We start from the raw sequence: 21,568 nt of genomic DNA on the forward strand, positions 1-21,568 counted from the left end.
TTTTTTTTCAGGTGTCCAACATCATATACCTTGACTCTCCAGTTGGTGTAGGATTCTCTTACTCAAAGAAAAATTCTGATTATACAACTAATGATACGAAAACCGCTTCTGATTCTTACACATTCCTTGTCGAGGTGACATAAGAATGTGACTAGAATTTTTTTAAAATATTCCTTGTGTTTTGTGTGAGTCAAGAAACTAACTATTGCCTCCACTGTTCAATAGTGGTTTAAGATGTTTCCACAGTTTCAGTCAAATCCGTTCTTTATCTCAGGAGAATCATATGCTGGTATCTATGTGCCAACTCTTGCTTCTCAAGTTGTTAAAGGTCATCATCTTAACTCATTTGCATATGTTAGCCGACTTAGAAAATAATCTAATCTCCAATTTTTCTCATCATTTTCTTGTTTTTGTAGGAAATAAAAATGCAATGAGAACAAACAAAACAAGTAAGAAAAATAAGAAAGTGGCAAATCCGGTTATCAACTTAAAGGTACGACCAATAGTTAAGAGTATATAAATATTTCAGATTCAAAGTTCAGTATGGTTTTGGAGTTAAAGAAACACCATTAAGTATATTAAGGATGCTAATTAATGTATTCGTATATTGGAATCTTAATTTGAGTTGTATAGGGATATTTGGTGGGTAATGGAGTTGCTGATGAGGTGTTTGATGCTAATGCTCTTGTTCCCTTCACACATGGGATGGGACTTATCTCTGATGAACTATATGAGGTTTGATCTTGTTGGTCAATTTTTCATAATCCTCGTTTTATTTCTTCATTATTTTCTTGTTCCACTAATGTGTAATACGAAATGGCAGGAAACTAAATTAGTGTGCAAAGGAACGTACTATAATACTGGTCAATCAGATCAAAGTAAAGAATGTCTTAATAAGCTCAAAAAAGTATCAGACACTGTGAGCTCATTGAACATATATAACATCCTAGAACCGTGCTACCACGGAACATCTGATCTATCCGCCTTAGATATCGGATCTCTCCCTAAGAGTCTCCTTACGCTAGGCAAAACAGAAAGGCCATTGGCAGTGAGAAAGAGAATGTTTGGTCGTGCATGGCCTCTAGGTTCCGTTGTGCGTCCAGGCATTATACCCAGTTGGTCTCAACTCCTCGCTGAATCTAGTGTTCCTTGCATTGTAAGTAGTAATTAAACCCAGATCATGCATCTTTCCTCTTATATTTTTTTGCTAAATTTTGATCATTGGAAACAATAATTTGATTTTATCAAATTAGAATCTAGAAATGAATGTGATACATTTGATATCATACGTTTCTCTACTATTTTAAAAACTAAAAGTTAATAATGGATGCAGAACGATGTAGTTGCGACCAAATGGTTGAACGATCCAGCTGTAAGGAAAGCGATTCATGCTAAAGAGGTCTTTATCCAATTCATCATCATAATTTTCTCTATATGTTTTTTTGTTATAAGTTGATTGTTGATGGATAATGTTTTGACATCTTCGATTTTGTTTTTCCGAAACTTTGATAGGAAAGCGAGATTGGAAAATGGATGCTATGCTCAAACCAACTCGAATATACACACGACACTGGTAGCATGATCGAACTCCATAGAAACCTCACTCTTAGTGGCATTCGTGCTCTCATTTACAGGTGCATAGAATTGAATTAAAGGGTAACTAATAATAATATGAAAATATAAAACATATAATAAAAATTTTATTCTTTGCAGCGGAGATCATGATATGTGTGTACCATATACTGGCTCTGAAGCATGGACTAAGGCAATGGGATACAAAGTGATTGATGAATGGAGGCCATGGTTTTCAAATCACCAAGTTGCCGGGTAATTCGTGTTTTTTTTTTTTCTTTTCCTTCACAGCTATCTTTCTATCAATTGGTTTCTCAACTCACTGTTTCCACGATTTGGGTATATGGTAGGTTTACACAAGGGTATGCGAACAATCTCACATTTATAACCATCAAAGTAAGGATCACACTCATTTTTCTTCATATTCTACATATGATAAACATTGTGTTTGTTTGTGTTAATGTTCGAATATTTTGCTTGTAGGGTTCAGGACATACCGTTCCAGAATACAAACCGCGTGAAGCTTTGGACTTCTATAGCCGTTTCCTAGCCGGAAAAAATATATAAATTACAATAAAATTCATATTTTCTCTCAACTTCAATTTTAATAAAACTAATGTTAAAAAAACCTTTAGTTTTTGTAATGTAATTTATAAAAATGTGAAGGATTCTATTTTCGTATACCCAAAAAAAATGCTTTAAAAAAAAAATCATGTGAAGTTTTGTATTTTTTTCAAGAGAAATTAAAACTAAAAAAAATTGAGATATACTGTATTTAACAATAATCCAAACCAAAATCGAAATCGTACCAAACTGTATAAACTATGGGAATAAACTATTCCTATTACTAATAAACCAACATTTTTAGAAAACCATAAAAAGTTGAACCGGAAGCGAACCGAACCGAACCGAAATATCGTTACTAATTGAAATCATCTCCTTTTCATCATCATTCCGGTGCTGCTCAAAGATGCAAAGACGCTTCCTTTCGTCAATCTCCGCCACCGCCGGCAATAGTAAAACCCTAAACCAGGGAAGATGGAGTGTAAAGCAAGTGAAAAAATCTAACTTTCATGTAACCCTCGATAAGATTCGTGCTTCCATCGATTCATCAGACTTCATAGCTCTCTCACTACAAAACACCGGCTCGTACGCCGCCGCGTGGCACCGTGTCTCCGCCATTGATACGCCGCAAACTAGCTACTTGAAAGCTAAATATGCCGCTGAACGTTACCAGATTCTTCAGTTCGCTCTCTGCCCTTTCTCTCTTCAAGGCTCCAAACTCACTGTTCATCCGTATGACTCTTAAACCTCTCTCTCTCTCTCTCTCTCTCTATGTTCTCAAGTTTCTTCATTTATGCCAAACTGATTGATTAGGGTTTATGGATTTTTGTAGATATAACTTTCATTTGTTCCCTCGGGATGAATTGAAATGTGGGATGCCTTCTTATAGCTTCTCTTGTCAAGCTTCTCGTTTAACATCCATGGCTAGAGAAGGATTTGATTTCAACACTTGTATCTATGAAGGTTTATTATTGCTGCTCTATCTCTTTTGTAACCTTTCATTCGTTTCTTTTAAGGAGTTTGGTCTATAAACTGTAGTTTGATTAATTCATTTTTTTTACAGGAATTTCATACTTATCTAGAGCACAAGAGTCTGCATCGAAGTTTCTATCGGGGAATCCGATATTAGCTGATCCTATCGCTGTATCTTCTTCTTCTCCAGCTACTGTAGCTGATACTGTCTTTGTTGGAAGGATTAGGTCACGTGTCAAGAATTGGAGAAAATCTTGTGTAGACTCAAGCATAAAGACAGGAGATGGTGTAATAGCGAGTGTTAGATAATTTCATATGATTCTCATTTTGCTTTCAGTTTTCAAGTTTTTTTTATATGATGTTTCTGTTTGTTTAATTTTCAGATGATTTAGTGAGCTCTCTGAGAAGACTGGTGTTAGGGAGTGAGCAGTATGGTTCAAGGCTGTGTTTGACTATTGATGTTTGCAGTGAGCGTCAAGTGCAACTCATTCTAGAGGTAGATAAGTTTAGTTGATAGTTGGAACGATAAATGCAGTCTGTATATTGATGGCTAGTTTGATAAATTTCTTAATATGCTTCTGAATTTGTCACTCCAGATGTTGACTGAGTTCTCTGAAGATGTTGTCCCTCTACTCGTCGCTTCAAAGAGCAGAGGAACACAAGCTGTCCGGACTGTCTTCATGAGTTCGAAGGAGGACAAGGATCTTTTTATGGTAGGGAGATTTATTTTGGATATTCCCTAGCTGGACAAATGACTGATATGATGGTGAAGGTCTCTTGAATAAAATGTATCTAAATTTATGTTCTTGGACAGAGAGAGCTTCAAGATCTTGAAAACAAAGAAAACAGGCGAGTTCGTGGCTTCCGGGAAGTGATAGATTTGATTTCCTCGTCACAGAAACCTGTCATTTCCCAGAATTATCTTAGTGGTAATCACAAATTTCTTCTCCTTAGTTTGCATGTAAAATTAGCTTTTCCCGCCCCGTCCTCCATGGATGGTAATCTTATGCTCAACCTGCTGCAGATCTTACTTCCATTCATGCCAAATTCCTTGGTCCTCTACCTGCAAATGTGGATGACTTCAGCAGTTCACTGAGCTCTGCATTTCCCAGTGTTGTGGATCTCAGTCAGTTCATGAAAGAAATTAGTCCCTTAAGTAATATAAGTAATCTACCTGCAGCTATGTCCTCCTTGAATCGGTTCTTCGCACCTGTGGATGTGGAAGTGGCTAATCAAGGTGAGAATTCTCTTTCTAAGATGTTGATTTCTGTTTTGTGCGCTTTCGTAAACATCTGAAATTTGTGTGAAATGGATATTGACTCTATTGGCTTCTCTTATTAGGCTCTCAGGTCAAATTAAGTGAGAGCTATCAGAGTCACGGGCAGAACGCTGTAATGATATCTCAGCTATTTGCAAAACTTCGTACCATACAGAAATCAGATCTGTCAACTGTCGAACCAAATGAAGATTTCCAAGCTTTGGCTTCTGATGAACACGAAAGCTCTGTCACCTCTTGTTCTCAAAACGCAGGTGATGAGAATGTTAAAGTTTGGTCAAAGAACAGCCGGAGAGTAAGCTCTGAGAACTTGGTGTTCATATGGGGATTAACGAAAAAGATGACAGCTGCAAAGCTGAAGAATGTTCTACAAAAGTCACACCCCGTCTTTACTCAAGAGTTTGATGTTAAATATTTAGACAAGAGCTGTGCAATCGTGGTATTTTGGGAGTCAGGTCCTTCAGAAACTTTCGTCACTGCGGTTAACAATGAAGAGCAACTTGGTGGTTCCTTAAAAGAGATGGTTGCAGAAGGACTAAGAGCAGCAGGTTACGAGACTTACAAGAAAGCATGTAGACTAGGCTTTTGGGAGGCTGACTTGGCGGAATCTTTAGACAAAACATTGGAATCTTCAGATACCGATCCTGATTCGGACAGCAACCCATCAGAGATTGATTGGTCAAACGATTTAGCTATAAATTTTGATGAGCTATGATTAGTTCTTCTGGTCATCACAAAACCAATGTATACCCAAATTGAGAACATTAAAATGCAATTTTGTTCTTCCATTTCTTTGTCTGAGATCTGACTGAAGTTACTATGCTTTTTAGAAAGTGTTGTTGGTATATTCTCTCACACACGAAAAAGACGTAACAGATATGATGCGGATGGAGTTTGGTAACCTTTTCTTGTATCAAGAAATAATGGAAGAGAAGCATTCAGCTTATTGGACTCAAAGACATCGATTGGATCTGAAGCAAAGGAAGAACCCTAGAAGATCTCAAGAAGATGATCAGCCAATATGGTGTTCATTGAGATGATCATGTTTCTTTCTTTCCTTTAAGTTTTGAGCTAAACATTTGAAAACTTCACACAACGGAATCTCTCATTTGTCTGTCTTTGGCTAAAATCTTGAACCAAACCGTGACCAAAAAACAAACTGAACCAAACCAAAATATCGGTTTGGTCGAGACGTGACAGGTTAAACCCGGTCTACGAACCTGTAATTGTTGTGCCTAGAGAGAGAGAGAGAGAGAGAGAGAGAGAGACCCATTTTAGCTTCGTAAAACGCACTGGCACTAGGCTAGGCGGCAGAGGCAGTTAACACCGTCGGTGAGAAGAGATGGGGTTTCTGACGTCGGCTTCAATGCTTCTACGCCGTAAATATCGCCAGCTAGGGTTCTTAACCTCCTCGTCGCCGCTCTTTTCCAGCTTTAATTCCATGAATCGCTCTCTCAGGTACTACTAGTCTTCCATCAAATCATTCCAGCTCGAGCTTTTTTATTTCGGGAGCATACAGAGTTCGAGGCACTTATGCTAAGATTTTTTCCTTTGATGTGAATCCATTTTTGATTGATCAACAACTATGAAATTGGATTCAAATTGAGTAAAAATTGTTACTGTTAATTTGATTGCTCAGAGATTATTTGCACAGACATATTAACTTATAATGTAGTAGCTCTGGTAATATTTTGTGCAAGGTGTTGTTGCATAAGGACTCTCTTAATGGACCAATGTGTAGCGTTGGCTTGTTAAGATCATCTTGGTTTCATTCGACTACAGCTCGTGAGACCGACAATTCCGTGAGCAAATCTGAGAACAGTTTGAGTCAAGAAGGAGTAGTAGCTTCTACTAAACCGAAGAGGAAAAAACTGAAAGGTAAACGAGCAGTTGTGCGGTGGCTAAAGTTTTTCCGGTGGAAGAAAAAGAAAGAGTTTGAAAGAATGACATCTGAAGAAAAAATACTTAACAAACTAAGAAAGGTTAGTTAGTCATCTTAGTTACAAAATGTGTATTTGTTGTTATCTCTTATGTTGGTGTTTACGTCTGTTATTATTACCGTAGGCTCGGAAGAAAGAGGAACGTCTTATGGAGACGATGAAGAAGCTAGAACCTTCAGAGTCAGCAGAAACGAGACATGACCCTGAGATATTGACACCAGAAGAGCATTTTTATTACCTGAAAATGGGGTTGAAGTGCAAGAACTATGTTCCGGTAGGGAGACGTGGTATATACCAAGGAGTGATTCTGAACATGCATCTTCACTGGAAGAAGCATCAGACGTTACAGGTTGTTATCAAAACGTTTACGCCTGATGAAGTGAAGGAGATTGCTGTTGAGTTAGCTAGGTTGACTGGTGGGATTGTGCTTGATGTACACGAAGGGAACACGGTGATTATGTACAGAGGGAAGAACTATGTTCAACCTCCGACTGAGATCATGTCGCCGAGGATTACTCTTCCGAGGAAAAAGGCTTTGGACAAATCTAAATGCAGGGATGCGCTTCGTGCGGTTAGAAAGTATATTCCGAGGCTTGAACAAGAGCTTCAGTTGATTCAAGCGCAAGGTGAGACGCAGCGAGATGACCCGAATGTTAAGGTTGATGATACTCAAGAGAGGTCGGAAGAGTTGAAGAAGATTATAGAAAGAAGCGGAGAGTGTTTGGAGGATGAGCAAGAAGAAGAAGAAGAAGAAGAAGAAGAAGCAGGATCAGAACTAGCGACGGACTCAGATCTTTCTGATATTTTTGAGACTGATTCGGAATTAGAAGACGAGAAAACAGAGCGACCGCTCTTTCTTGAAGAGTTTGAGAAGTTCCCAGCGATAAACAACAGCAGAGAAGAGGGAGATTTTGGTGATCCGGGGAAGGCTAAATCAGAAGATGAGGAGAATGATGATAAGTCCCCAGACTTTGATGAAGTTGATAAAATGTTTCTTCGTGCTGCGTCGCTTTTAAAGAAGAAAAGACGATGAGTAATCAACCATCAGAGATTTCATCATCTTTACTCATACTCACAATTGGTACAACCCTACAAGTGCTGATGTGTTTAACAAAGTCACAAGTATATCTTCTTTCTTAACATGCTCGAAGGCTTTATATATTAATTCTGTGATAGCAAATTGATAACATGTGGTTAGGAGAAATATGCTTTGCTTTAACTTTTGAATTTTTGTGTGAATGTAAAAGCCTAAGGTTAAGGAGATGCGTTGAGAATCATGATCTTGGAATATCAAACGAGCGGTTTGAACCAATTTTATCTGCTCTAGAAGGAGATGTTTTTTCAGCAAACCAGAGACTCTCATGGTCTCTAATTTTCAGACAATCAAAATTGTGTTACACAACCTATTCCTAGGTTTGAGAGCTAGTTAAAAATGAACTATGAGGCTTTAATGGAGCAAACTTCAAAAGATATTTCTAGGTTTGAGAACTAATTAAAATTGAACTAAGAGGCATTAATGGAGCAAACTTCAAAAGAAGTTACTCCTCCAAAAATAGGTGTATGCCGTTTAATGTGGAGAGCACACGGTATTCTTTAGTAAAAGGCGAAAGAATAGTTCGCTTTGCGCTCACCACACGGCTCCATGGGTAAGCAAATAGGCACCAAATGTTCTTTTATATGGGAGTCTTTCGACGTCTAGTTTTGTTTTTGTTCGATGTGGGACAAATTCGTAGTTTTATAATTGACTGGACCAAACTCTTCACGTAATGGGCCGTTCTGTCTTCTAACTCCTCGATTACAAAAATAAAAAAAAACACACAAATTTGGTCCAGTCAAACCATGTTCTTGTTCATGAGAGATATAGGCTTTCATTCCACAAGGACCACAACCCTAGAAAAAAATGTCCAAATTTTCTTGACTTTGCTGTCAAATGTCAGAAGCTAAAACTGAAACATATCTCTTGTTTATGTAAGGAAACATCATTTGATCATAAAACTTTTAAAAAACTGTGTTAATTACAAATTTAAGCAACGAATATAGGGAAAAACACCTAACAGTGAATTAAACAAGTTCAAAAAAAATATATATATATATATAAAATAAAGAAAGAGGTTTGCTAATAGGCTTTGCTTAATCATTACCTTGCTGAATTTGAGTCAAACTTGGAACATAATTAAACAAAAATGGTCTATATTCGTCTCCAAAAGCGACTTCCCTAACTTCATTGTCCTCTCCAACGATGTATACCATGCTTTTGCAACTTTGTTTTGCGTATTGAGTAAACACGAAGAGTTTCTTCTCCTCATCTACCAAGAATTTTACGTGGAAACGAAGTTCCACCTTCAAATGATCCACCGCTAAGACTTGATCCACGACAACACTTTGGTCTTGTTGCCAATCTTATTTGTCACCCATATCTCTGTCTTCAATGCATATATCGGTTGTAGTAACACGGCAAATTTATCTTCTCCGACAAGAGATATAGAGACGTTTTGGTAACCATGATATTGAGACGGGAGACAGTGACGTTCAAATCTTTCTGTTGTATAATCAAAACTGATTAAGGATAATAGGCAAAGCGTTGTCTCTTTTTCATCTCTAGCAAACCAGTAAGTCTTTCCCTCTAAAGACACGTTCCCAATGTACCTATAGGTGCAGTCCACAGTGACATCAAGACTCCTCCATAGATTTGAGTTAATGTCATAAATTTCGAATTCTGGGTCACCATAAAACTTGTAGCTCAATATTTTGTAGCTATTATTGCCAGATTTTTTGTCTTGGTAGGATCCAAGAGCATAGGTGTAGCTGTAGCCACTCAATCTGTGTTGGATCCACTTGGTTTGACCGGTACACGGGTTCCATACCACGAGCATAGCATCTTTGCTGACGCATAACAATAAGCCGTCAGAACTGTCACAGTATTGAGAGATCATGAGATCTAATTTTGAATAAGGGTTTATTAGGCTAAGTTCACCAGTGAACTCTATAGGTAAAACTCTGTGGAGATTGATGTTGATCAAAGAAAACCCAAACTTCTTCAACATGAGAATAAGAGATTGTCTTGGGGCTTTATGGAAGTGTTTTCTTGTGAATCTCATGTCGTTGAATAAAAGGTTCCATTGTTTGCAAGTAGATCGTAACCGTTGCAAAGATGTAGCCGGAACGCGGCAGAATATCTCCTCTAACAAATCCTCCGGAAGTTCCGACATCATCATTGTGATCTCCGAAGGAAGAAAGTGCCGGTGGTTTTGATTTTTGTTGTGTTAGGGTTTTATGTTTTTTGCTTTATGCTCACTGCCTGACTTTTTAAATACAGACGAACTAATAAAGTTTAGAGAAAAATGACTAAAAAACCTAAATTTTAGAAAATTGTTCAGATAACAAGCCAAAGATTTTGTGAAATTGTTTTAACTACCGGGAAATTTAAAATTATGAAGATAATGCCGATGGATGGTATATTAATATTTTTTTGAAAACGAGAACCAATTTCAATCACTCTTAAAGATATATCCAATCTTATTATATAAATCTTGGTTCTCAAAGTTAGTAACTCACTAGATCGTGACACATGTTAATTTTAACGATCATATATCAAAGTTAAAAACTCGCCAGATCATGACAAATGTCAATTTTAACGATCAGAGATCAAAGTTAGTAACTCATCAGATCATGACACATGTCAATTTAAAAAAATTAGTAACTCACCAGATCGTGACACATGTTAATTTTAACGATCAGGGATCAAAGTTAAATACTCACCAGATTATGACATGTGTCTATTTTAACGATTAGAGATCAAAGTTAGTAACTCACCAGAACGTGACATGTGTCAATTTTAACGATTAGAGATCAAAGTTAGTAACTCATCAGATCGTGACATATGTCAATTTTAACGATAAAAAACCACAGTTTTCAAGCTTGGTAAAACAAAGCATAATATAATTGTAATCTTATTATATTAAAAACAAAACAACTAAAATAAATATACTATGTGCCATCTATATCAAAGTTTCACTGTTACAAAGATTCTTAACCACTACCTGGTAAAATAAATATATTATGTGTCATCCATATTTGGTCGTATAATTATACTATATAACCTAGCACATTAAATTTTATGTCTTTGTTTGCACACAAAAAAAAAAAAAAATTATGTCTCTATGGTTAGCCAATTACGGACATTGAGTACTGCAAGAAGATTTGTGAAGACACATGCAAAGAAAACGAAGATCATGGAGAACCGATTGGCATTCTTAGGAAAAAAGCTTGAATTAATCTTTTTATTATATTAAAAATCTTATTATATAAAGTTGGGTTTTCAAATTAGCCACATGTCAAGTATACTGATGAAATGTTGACACGTGTCCAAAATTATTATTTTTCAAAACAGCTAATTAAAAAATAACATTAAATCTAAATAAAATTTACATGTTTATCTAAAAAAAATTCTAAATCAAAAAGGAAAATTAACAAAACTAATATATTTTCTATTGTAGGCTACTTATGTTATACGTGTTTTCTCAATAAGAGTTTGACATGTATAAACAAAAAAGTAATTCACTAAGCATGTATATTATTATTAATAAATTATGTCAAAAGAATAGGTTGAGAATAATTAATAAATTATCCCCCTCTCCAGGATATTGTCGCCCTACTTTTGATTTGGGTAAAAATAAGTTGAGAATTTATGATTCGAGAATATTTGAGACGAGGTCATAACTTTAAGTTGTTTTGGTACAATTGGATACTTCTGAAAAGTAAATAGGTCGTTGATCCTTAACGTGATTATGACATATGTCATGTTTTGGTTGTATATAAAGTTTCTATTTTGTATATCTGAATTATCTAAGACTTATATATACCATCATGATTATAATTTTCAAATTTTCAAATTTTTATTTTTATTTTTATTATATTATATTAAATTTCTTTCAATTTCTCAATTTTTATTGGATTAGTCATAAAATCATTGTAATTGAGTAGATAATTTTCACCAGTTGTTCATCCAATATATTTGGAGTAAAAAAAACTTTATGGTTAAAGAAATTATGTCACAAAACAATTTTAGTAATTATAAGAACTATAATTATGCCAAAATGAAAGTAAAACAACATAAAATTTGTTTAATTTGTTTAGAAGACATTTTATAGGTGGTGATAAAGAGCATACTTTAACAATAAAATAATTTTGGGTGTAAGAACATATTTTTAATGTAAAACATAGAGTAAAATTGTATGTGGTTACTTATTAGATATTGCTTTGATGAATTTGCTGCATGTAAAATATTTTGTGAATAAGTTGTGAAACGTTTTTGAAATTTGACAATAATAATATTTGTAATGATGAATATTTGACAAAAGTTTTAGTGGGATAGAATTTAGTTTTAAATTATTATAATATACTAAAAATATAGAAATATAAATAATTGTATGAAGGTAAATTAAATATTCTCTAACTTAAATTATTTATATATTTACTTTAGAAAAAAAAATTCTTTATATATTTTTGAAAATTTGTTTTAGATTTAGGATTATTTTTTTAAACAATTTTTGAACCCGCACATCGTGCGGGCCCTTATCTAGTGTTATATAATCTCATGTTCCCTCGCTAGTTATCAAAATATATACAAAAAAATAACAGGTATATTAATCTGTGCTACCATGCAAAATATATAATATAACAACCAATATTATTAAATTGATATATTTAAAATTGTGGTTGTTATACTATAACAAATAAATGTTGTGATTTTATTCCCTTATGTAATCACAAAGGATATACGCTAGAAATATTTACGTTGGGATTTCTCCCTATTTATATTTGATGGAAAAAATATAAAAAAACTAATGGCAAAGAAGTTTCCTAATAATCAGTTTTTCTTTTTTTTACTTCTCAGTCTAAGAAACAAAATGGAAATAATGACATAGGGACTAAATCGTAATTAAAGTTAGCTATCTATATTCCTTTATTTCCATATTAACGAAAAAAGAAATCAGCCAACGGCTATAATTAGTCACTAAACACAGTAATTAACCAAAATACCAAACTAAACTCAAACGGAAGACACAAAAACCCTAACTTTAATGAAAGCAGGATTATATAAGGCAAGAGATCGGCTCTCTCATTATCATTTACTGATCTCAGTTTCTAATCTCTCTCCAATTCCATTGTGCTTCACGTTTCTGCTCTCAGAAGAACTTTTTTTTTTCCTTTTGTTAAAATTAAATCTCAGAAGAACTTGAGTCTCCGGTTCGATCAGAATGAAAAGCATGTATCACGACGATGTTCATCCCACGACTTCAGGGAAGAAGATGTGGTCGAATTTTTGTACGCTGGTGGATGCGGCTGTTATGTTATCTGAAGAAGAAAGCCTTCAGACAATCTTTTGTCTCTTTCCGAGAAAAACAAGATCGTCTGTGATGAAGAGAAGATACCCACAACAAATTCTAAATAGAGCTTCTACGTCTTCAACGCTCATCGATCTTAACGAGTTCCCTATTGAATATGAGACAGAAGACCCACAAAACCAACTCCCATGGCTGTCTTCTTCGTGTGTCACCGCCGCTGATTCCGAGACGAAAACCCTACGAAACCCTAGTTCTGAACTCTTACTCTTGGATTACAAAACGGCTGAGTCCGAGAAGACGGAGATGATCAAAGACTCACTAAACCCTAATTCCCCATGTTCTGATGATCTGTCTTTGTGCTTAGTACCGGGGAGCACAAGCCGCAAGAGACGTGCCGTGAAAGAGAGAAAGCGTACTGGTGGATACAAGAAAGCAAAGGTTGCTCCTTTATCCCCGACGGCGAGAGACATGCCTGAGTGGCTTGTCAAGGCTATGAGAGATATGAACGGAGCCAGAGACGCTAAACTGATCTTTGAGAAGANCCGCAAGAGACGTGCCGTGAAAGAGAGAAAGCGTACTGGTGGATACAAGAAAGCAAAGGTTGCTCCTTTATCACCGACGGCGAGAGACATGCCTGAGTGGCTTGTCAAGGCTATGAGAGATATGAACGGAGCCAGAGACGCTAAACTGATCTTTGAGAAGACTCTGTTCGTGACTGATGTAAGCCCAACACAGAACCGTCTCTCAATGCCTTACAACAACTTACACCGAAACGACTTCTTGACGCCTGTGGAGTCGAGAATCATAGACGAAGACATCAACCACAATAAGAAGATTGGAGTGGGAGCGATTCTCGTGGATCAGTGGTCTAGAAAGTGGGGTGTGATGCTGAAGAGATGGGAGATGAAGAAAGATTCAGGTAAAGGAAGCTGGAATTACAATTTGATTTGTGGGTGGAACGACATCATTGAGGCTAACGGATTGAAAGAGGGCGACAACATCAGTCTTTGGTCGTTCAGGTGCTGTGGAATCCTCTGTTTTGCCATGGAACAGAGTAGCTCTTCCCTTGCTCTCTGTCTCTGCTAAGTGTCTTGTGTCTGTTGAGGTTTTGTAATTTCTTAGAACTAGGGTGTTACTAGGGTTGTGATCTTATTAGTAGCTTGTTCCTTCTATTGTATCAGATTATGAACTTTGAAATTTTGACATGAATCTGGTTATTTGTTTGGTCTTACTTTAGTTACTGCGCTATTACCTTTTCTTGTATTATATCCCAAAGTCTATGTGTGGTGAAATTGATCCAATCCTGCAAGTGTTTTGGTTCATTATATTCATCGGAAATGATCAAATCAGTAACAAAATTTGTTGACAGGTCAGGTTTTTGCTACAATTTCCTTCAGGCATTTGAATAAAGTATTCTCAACCTTGATCGCAAACACAACTGCAGTAGCAGATGATGGTAAATTAAACCATGTTTTTAATACAACACATTCCTGCTCTGAGACAAATAAAGAGCCTAGAAACAGCGTTGGAATGCATAGTTCCTTCCTTCGGCACCCTTGCCTAGGTTCTGGAATGTATCATGGCAGGAGTAGTTTGGCCATAAGTTTGTACATAAAACTTTACAGATATCAAAGTTTAAATGTACTGATAAATATCTTCTACCTGAGTTAGAGTTATTCAACAATTAGAAACCAAGTCTAGTTTCAAGTCGGCAATACATGTTTGTGTTGTCTTGTTAACTAAACAGGCTAGTTCAAAACAATGATTAATGAATAGAAAAAGAGATGAAACAAGGTGCTGTAAAGATATGACTAGTATAAGAGTATAAGTAATATCCTCCTTTTCTGTTGCATCCTGCAAACAAACACTGTAACTTAATTACAGGATCTGAACCGAACATGTACCATAAGAGAACACAACTCCAAGATCCGTTTCTTTGAAATATCCATCTTCTCCGACCACGAAACATGTCTTGTAGCCAGCCTCGTCACAGTATCTGACACCAACCACAGCTACTTTCTTCTCCTTATCAGTGAAGAAACTCTCAACTTTAAAATCATCAGATTGAAAGAACTACTCATAAGTTGAATATCAACTTAAAGAATTTGCTCCACCAAAATGCATTGGGCTCAATCTTAGTTGTAATCCATATGATCTATCTCAGATGTAGTTGCCGCAAGCTACATTGATCTAACACAAGATAAAGTCATGTACTTACTATCAAAATCAAAGGGCAGAGGTGGTCCAAAAGTCTCTGTTGTAGAATCAAAACAGAGTAAAAAATCTCTTGTCCTTCATGTTTTGTGAGAAACAAAGTAAGTACTTCCCTTCACGGACACGCCTCTTTGAGAACCCAATATACAACAACGGTTACAAGTGATCCTCCACAGATTAGACTTAAAATCTTATCTATACTATTAAAAGGGAAGCATTTTTAATAAGTAAACATAGATTAAGATATTATTACATAAAATACCACTAAAAACAGAATAAGGATATATATAAATCATGTAGAGCCAAACAGATATAGTTTAGCAAAAATCAGAGCCAAACATATTTAAGTTTTCCGAGGCAAACAAATATTTAATGATTATTAACACACACAAATTGGAAGCAATTAAAATCTGCCATTAAATCTAAACAAATTAACCTACATATTTAGCATATGTCATTAAAACAATTAATAATTAAAACCTATGCACGTAAATCATATTGTTACGATTAACATTATGGAAACAATTAAAATCATATTGTTACGATTAGTGGAAATTCAATCTTAGAATATCTTCTAAAAAATGAAAATGCGTTTAATTAAAAAAAATGAATTTGGCAATTAACACCAAAATCTCGGATAATTAACATAATTTTCTCGATTTTGAAATATTCTAATTCACCAAATCTTAGCAACTTACCAAATTTGGATAGATGATATGATCAAATCTTAAATACTATGAGATATTCTTTAAAACATGACCTACTACTATAAATACAGCATACATGATCAAGGTGTTACTCATCTCGAATACCGCAAACCTACACCTATTTTTCCAAAAAAAAATGGAGCCTAAGGCAACTTCGAAGATACAAGTAATAACTAACTGTATACAGTTGGAGGCAATATACTCTTACAAATGATTAAAAATCTTTATTGTTGACAAAGATGAGGACACTGAATGTAGTCTTTAAAGAAGTTTTCAAAAACTTATAGATTACAATGGAGAAAGCAGAATAGATCATGATTACTAGGTATTTTAATAATCTATGAACTTATACAAAAACCTTTCATCCGTTCAAATTAATATACTTATGGGTTTTTTAAATTTTGTTACAGGGATTGTACTTTTTACAAGCACTTTATAATAATAATGGATGAATGATCAAAACAATGATTCTTTTAAATAAAAAAAAGAAACTGAATATGACAAGAATCTAGATATCAGATGGTTGTAGCCATCTATCCATGATTTCCTCTGTGTATCTTATTACTTTTGCGTCTTTGTTTTGTGTTTTGAAGTTTTTAATTTCAATAATTTCCAAATGCTTATGCAAAAGTAAAGAGTTTTCAATTTTTGGGAATTTTGTAATGCCACACATTCAATAATATTTTGGAAACTTCTATTTGGTTCAAGTCAATCCTATTTTTTAAGTCAGAAATATCTATAAACATAAGTATGATATTACTAACCGATTAATGGAATTATCATATAAGCAGGTTTAGGCCGAACCAACATACTCCGTCATGTTAGAGAATCTACATATCACACACTTTGTTAGAACAATTATAATCGATTTGACCATAGAGCTTAACGGAATTACTAATTAAATAGACGAACCCGCAATAAACTTTTCAAATAAGAAATTAAGAAGTACGTACGTACACATTCCATTCATATACGGTAAGCAAATAATTTTGTAGTTAAATCACATTTAAACATGAACAATTCTTAGGTTTACTCCTAAAGTGAACTTCTTTGTTCACCTCTCCTTAATTTATCCAATAATAATTTGACATGTCATAATACATTTAATAACTAATTTATATATTTTCTTATAAAATAACGAAATAAAATCTGTATATATTATTATAAGATTAAAAATTCAAAATGCTCTTTTATAAACTCAAACCGATATATAATTTCATTTTAATTGTAAAATCTAAATCCTAACCATTTCATTTGTAAACCCAAACCGACATGTAATTTTATAATATGCCTAATAATAACAGTAAACATAATATTCTCATTAAATATAAAAAGGTAGTGTAAATATGAGCCTTAAATAAATAAGAACTGATCCATCTACTTTCATGATAATGGGTATGGGTAAAGAAAACTAAACCCAAGAATCAAAAATATAAATCATTAGGTATATTATATATACCATATGCAACAATCAATACAAACTACAATCATTATACTTCCACAAAATGATATTAAAAATATGCATACTATTTGTAAGAAAAACACTTGCAACAATTCCACAAAACAAATTTTCAACTAACAACAACATAATTATATTTTTCAGAAAAAAAAACTTATGAAAACATCCCCGCACTTACGTGCGGGTCTGAATCTAGTATAATATAAGAAAGTTTACTTTCTATTTTTTTGTTGAATTTGGCATTCTTAATAGCCAGTGTCATCTTCTTTTCTCTTAACTATTATCCATGTTTTTAGTTATCCAATTCACATTAATTTACTACATTTTATTTACCATTATTCACATAAATTAATTCATAAAATCTCCATCTCTTTATTACTCAGTAGTATTTTTCATTTTTCTTTTAATTTGTATTGTCTATCTTAAATTTTATAAATTAAGGTAGGTTTCAATGTTGTAAACTTGAACACTAAGTTGATATTTAGTAGAGAGACAATTTGCTAATACAATAGCACTTCTAAATTGATAATTTTATTATTTATTAATGTATACAAATACCGATTAAAATTTTAGTAATTGCAAAATACCAAATATTAGATGCCTTATAAATTTCTACTGATCATATTTATATTAAAATAAAATTAATTTATAAAAAATATCCCGACGGGTGTTTTTTCTAGTTCAAGTTAAAAAATGTAAGAAATAATGATAACGTTGGTTTGATTGATGATCAAGTAAAAATTAAAGAAAAAAACGAAAACCCTCTTCGTGAGACAGAGGCTTCGCAACCCTAGAAACAAAAAAGTAATACCATTTTGTCAATTGTGATTAAGCAACAAAAGAGGAAGAAGATAGACGTAAGAGCTCTTCGATCTTAATCCCCAAGGAGGAAGTCGAAAGATGGGATTTCATGTTCTTAGACCTTCCATAGCCTTGCGTGGCTCTCTCCTCGGCTTCTTATCCAAATCTCACAGTCCTCTTCTCCCCGGTAATTTCTACAAACACTTGGTGGGCATTGTCATTTTCTGAGTTCTCTTTCTGTTAAAACTCAATTTTGGAATCTAGTGTGCGGTCGAATCAATTCGTGGGAAAAAACCCACAAATTTGTTTTGCCTAATTGTCAAAATGCTAGAGGAATGAGATATAATTCATCGATCAATCTGGTTCAGTTTAATGCTTAGTTTTCAATTTCATTTGAAAAAATTGAAACTTTTGGTTTTGTTTTAACTTACTTGGCTTCATTAGTGATAGTGTCATGTGTTATTTGTTCAGGGAGATGGTTTAAAGCTGGAGAATGCAGTACCATGAGATGTTTTGCTTCAGCTACTCGTGGGAAAAAGTTAGGGTCTTTTCTTTAAACATTGAAACCAAGAAGATTCCATCTTTCTCTGCTTCACTTTAATGGACTCTTCTTGTTCTGTAACAGCAAAAAACAAAGACTGGATGAGGCATGTGTTGAAAGGTTTAACGAATACAGTCGCACACTAATACAATCATGGATTATACAAGGTGATTCCTTTTAAGCACATAGAGGTTTATGTTATTTGTATAAGGAAGGAACAAGAAGTTCTTGGTGTAGCTTAATCTTTAAGTGTGTATAATATGTTATGTAGGCAAAGTTCTTGTGGATGGGAGAAGAGTTAATAAGGCTGGAATGCCTGTATCTAATACTGCTGCTATAAAGATCACAGCTGAGGTTCCAAAATTTGTATGTAGGTGATTATTCTATCCAAGTTACTCTATCTTTCTACAGTTTCTTCATTTTTGGAAGACTCTGTTGTTGTCGACTGTCCACTCGTGTTTCTTTCACTTTGCAGAGGCGGACTCAAGCTGGAAGCTGCACTTGAGAAGCTAGATGTTGATGTTTCTGAGAAAGTAGTTCTTGATGCTGGACTTTCTACAGGAGGGTTTACGGATTGTTTGCTTCGTTATGGTGCAGCACATGTTTATGGTGTAGATGTTGGTTACGGTCAGGTTAGTGCTAAGTGTTTTTCCTACAGATTGTTTAATTTCATCCAGCGATCAGAGCCTAGTTACTAATTTAGTTAGTTAATTATTCGGTGTATTGTAATAGGTAGCTGATAAAATCCGCAATGATAAGAGAGTGACTGTTATAGAAAGGACAAATCTGAGATACCTCCCTGGACTCCCCCAAAAAGTCGATGTAGTGACCCTTGACCTCTCGTTCATTTCCATTCTTAAGGTAAGTTTGCGACTGGATTAATTTGTTTCCAGGAACTATGATTGTTATGTTAATCATACACAAATGTTTAAGACTTACAAATTTATGAACAGGTGATGCCAGCTATTATGAATGTGATGAAAGAAGATGCAACTTTAGTTACCCTTGTTAAACCCCAATTTGAAGCTAGAAGACAACAGGTAATCAGTTTATTAACTTGAAGATACTAGATTTCGGATACAGTGAACTTTGATAAGCCAATACTTATATAATATAATGAATAAAACATCACTGTGTTTTAATTATTGTTTCTTCAACATCTTGTATCTTGTCAAGGTCGGGAAGGGTGGCATAGTGAGAGATCCTGAAGTACATCAAGAGGTATGTTTGCTTCTCCCTGTCCTCTTTGTAACAATTGAATCTTCTCGGGTTAATTTACAACCCCTGATTCCCTTTCTTTGTTACTATCCTGGATTCCTTACGTTTCTAATATCTTTGATAGCATTAAGCCTTGATCTTATATAGCAAGTCAGATACATGGTAAGTATAATCTTTGATGTCTTGTTTATGGTTGAAGGTTCTTGAGAAGGTAATAAATGGTGTTGAGCGCTATGGATTTACCAACAAAGGTTTTATCGAATCTCCCATAAAGGGCGCTGAGGGAAACATAGAGTTCTTGGTTTGCTTCAACCGAGGGACAGTGAAACCAGAAACCGAAGAGTACTAGACTTATATTCCATTGCTGGGAAGTTAGAAGCTTGTGTGAAATGCTATTGATTCTTCTTTCACGCATTCCATTCACAAATCTAATTCTAACTCTTCTTTTAAGTAAACTTTTCTTTTGTTTTGGTCATATCATAAATCTCAACGATAAATTATCAAAAGAATCGTAGGTGAATTTTTTTCAAACAATCTCAGGAGGAGCATTACACATAAACTGTTTCCTTCTATGGTTATAACTTATAACTAGTCATACAATCGAAATATGAAAAGGTACAAAAGCATAAAAACTTCAAAAGAATAACTAGTCTCATTCTGTAGACAAGGTTAGGTTTTTGCGAAGCATAGAGTGGTCTTGAAATCTACACGTCTATCAATATATAAAACTCTTCCACCCTAGAGAAGCTTTCTCAATGTATCTCTTCCATGGTTTGGTAGTATCATGTCTTGCCACTGCAAAATTGAGGCAAAAGTTAAATTGGGAGTAAGAAAAAAAGAAAAAAAAAATATTTTGCATCTTTTGCTTAGCATGAGGTAAACTAACCAAGAATGAGAATCTCCAGACCACTAGGCTATGTTCTTGAATCAGTTCTCAGTTCCAACAACCGATGCTTCATTGTTGTTTGAAGATTTTACATTTTTCGCAGTAGACATATGCACAGGTGGAGGCAAAAGCTCTTCTTGAATGGCCTGAGACATAGGTTAATAAGGTAAGCAAAATATCTCATGACAAAGACCAAACCTTCAGGACAGAGCCTAGTCGGAAACAATGTAGTCTATCTAGAAAAATAAACATCTGAAAACATACAAAAGAGATCATACTGGTTCTACATAGAGAGAGAGATGTAACATACCAACCAACCATTCTTCCCTCTAACACCTCCCCTGATATAATAAGTCTCTTTGAAGCCATTCTCGATCAGCAATTCAGCCACTTTCGACGAGTTACCATCAAAACTGCCTTCCACATCAAATGTAAAACATATGAGAGAGAACTCTCAACTCTCAAGACAACAACACACAGAGCAATGTCCAATTTTGTTAAAGTTTGAAGCTTTTGTTTATACTTACTTGTCAAGAACACATACAACTGTGTTTTCAGGGTCCGAGAAGATTCCTTTAACTCTCTTCAAGAACCCTTCCTCATCACTCTCACTAAACGGAACCTGAACTGAACTCTTACCAAGAAACTTAAGATTCGGTGAGGCCAATAAAGCGAGAGTCTTGTCATCTCTAATATCCAAAAGCTGCGAATCAGGTTCGGTCTTGAGCTTACGAAACGCGTTCACGGCGGATATTGGTTTATACTTCCTCAAGTAAAAAATCACAGCCGGGTACACCACAAGGTACATGAAAGTGCATCCCGCTACGAAAAATGGGTACTTGTTGAAGAAATTGTCAATGGTGACCAAGACTGACTCCAAATCGATTTTACCGGTAGGTGGGTCTGAGATTGTGTCCAAGGAGTCAGATGCGAGAACAGGGGATGTGAGGATGAGTTGGGAGATGGTAAGGGAGAGATGGGTTTTGTTGGATAAGTTTCGGAGTTGTTTTGGTGAATTTAGAATGGGATTTGGGAATTGAGAAGTTGAAGAAGAAGGTTTGGTTAGGTTTC

At 35.0% G+C, this 21,568-nt stretch overlaps 7 protein-coding genes across 11 annotated transcripts in view; 5 read left to right on the forward strand and 2 right to left on the reverse strand.

The window, feature by feature from the left end:
* The window catches only part of LOC104747084 (serine carboxypeptidase-like 21), a 3,287-nt gene extending 1,139 nt beyond the window's left edge, over window positions 1-2,148 (forward strand). The window contains exons 4-13 of one of the 2 annotated variants that reach the window (XM_010468652.2): window positions 12-134; window positions 226-354; window positions 464-493; window positions 634-735; window positions 824-1,156; window positions 1,334-1,399; window positions 1,513-1,634; window positions 1,714-1,827; window positions 1,923-1,968; window positions 2,056-2,148. In XM_010468652.2, the coding sequence (XP_010466954.1) occupies window positions 12-134; window positions 226-354; window positions 464-493; window positions 634-735; window positions 824-1,156; window positions 1,334-1,399; window positions 1,513-1,634; window positions 1,714-1,827; window positions 1,923-1,968; window positions 2,056-2,139 (1,149 nt within the window). In that variant the 3' untranslated portion in view covers window positions 2,140-2,148. The remainder of the gene's footprint in view (window positions 1-11; window positions 135-225; window positions 355-463; window positions 494-633; window positions 736-823; window positions 1,157-1,333; window positions 1,400-1,512; window positions 1,635-1,713; window positions 1,828-1,922; window positions 1,969-2,055) is intronic. The other variant, XM_010468653.2, reaches the window with a different exon arrangement.
* On the forward strand, window positions 2,531-5,229 carry LOC104747085 (poly(A)-specific ribonuclease PARN-like). 2 transcript variants are annotated; one of them, XM_010468654.2, is made up of 8 exons: window positions 2,531-2,868; window positions 2,969-3,099; window positions 3,200-3,394; window positions 3,492-3,604; window positions 3,705-3,821; window positions 3,923-4,037; window positions 4,133-4,345; window positions 4,450-5,229. In XM_010468654.2, the coding sequence occupies exons 1-8, from the start codon at window positions 2,543-2,545 to the stop codon at window positions 5,097-5,099; spliced, it is 1,860 nt and encodes a 619-aa protein (XP_010466956.1). In that variant the 5' UTR covers window positions 2,531-2,542; the 3' UTR covers window positions 5,100-5,229. The 2 variants fall into 2 exon arrangements, with proteins under 2 accessions (XP_010466956.1, XP_010466957.1); XM_010468655.1 differs by having other exon boundaries at window positions 2,685-2,868; window positions 2,950-3,099.
* LOC104747087 (uncharacterized CRM domain-containing protein At3g25440, chloroplastic-like) lies at window positions 5,607-7,601 on the forward strand. 3 transcript variants are annotated; one of them, XM_010468658.2, is made up of 3 exons: window positions 5,607-5,842; window positions 6,085-6,366; window positions 6,449-7,601. In XM_010468658.2, the coding sequence occupies exons 2-3, from the start codon at window positions 6,118-6,120 to the stop codon at window positions 7,355-7,357; spliced, it is 1,158 nt and encodes a 385-aa protein (XP_010466960.1). In that variant the 5' UTR covers window positions 5,607-5,842; window positions 6,085-6,117; the 3' UTR covers window positions 7,358-7,601. The 3 variants fall into 3 exon arrangements, with proteins under 3 accessions (XP_010466960.1, XP_010466959.1, XP_010466958.1); XM_010468657.2 differs by having other exon boundaries at window positions 5,609-5,842; window positions 6,063-6,366; XM_010468656.2 differs by having other exon boundaries at window positions 5,614-5,842; window positions 6,060-6,366.
* Window positions 8,455-9,539, reverse strand: LOC109129206 (putative F-box protein At3g25460). Its single transcript, XM_019236933.1, is given in 2 exon segments — window positions 8,455-8,687; window positions 8,690-9,539. Coding segments are annotated over 2 exon segments (1,083 nt in total).
* On the forward strand, window positions 12,585-13,919 carry LOC104747088 (B3 domain-containing protein At5g24050-like). Its single transcript, XM_019236935.1, has 2 exons — window positions 12,585-13,109; window positions 13,272-13,919. Exons 1-2 carry the CDS (start codon window positions 12,585-12,587, stop codon window positions 13,755-13,757), a joined length of 1,011 nt encoding a protein of 336 aa, XP_019092480.1. The 3' UTR covers window positions 13,758-13,919.
* Window positions 17,863-20,088, forward strand: LOC109124501 (putative rRNA methyltransferase YqxC). The gene is made up of 9 exons (XM_010468661.2): window positions 17,863-18,039; window positions 18,324-18,390; window positions 18,478-18,560; window positions 18,665-18,767; window positions 18,869-19,025; window positions 19,126-19,254; window positions 19,347-19,433; window positions 19,570-19,614; window positions 19,811-20,088. Exons 1-9 carry the CDS (start codon window positions 17,952-17,954, stop codon window positions 19,958-19,960), a joined length of 909 nt encoding a protein of 302 aa, XP_010466963.1. The 5' UTR covers window positions 17,863-17,951; the 3' UTR covers window positions 19,961-20,088.
* Window positions 20,121-21,562, reverse strand: LOC104748576 (rhodanese-like domain-containing protein 4A, chloroplastic). Its single transcript, XM_010470191.2, has 4 exons — window positions 21,025-21,562; window positions 20,808-20,910; window positions 20,498-20,643; window positions 20,121-20,406 (listed from the first exon to the last, which is right to left on the reverse strand). The coding sequence occupies exons 1-3, from the start codon at window positions 21,303-21,305 to the stop codon at window positions 20,539-20,541; spliced, it is 489 nt and encodes a 162-aa protein (XP_010468493.2). The 5' UTR covers window positions 21,306-21,562; the 3' UTR covers window positions 20,121-20,406; window positions 20,498-20,538.

Source organism: Camelina sativa, chromosome 15 (assembly GCF_000633955.1).
Source record: "Camelina sativa cultivar DH55 chromosome 15, Cs, whole genome shotgun sequence".
NCBI lineage: Eukaryota > Viridiplantae > Streptophyta > Magnoliopsida > Brassicales > Brassicaceae > Camelina > Camelina sativa.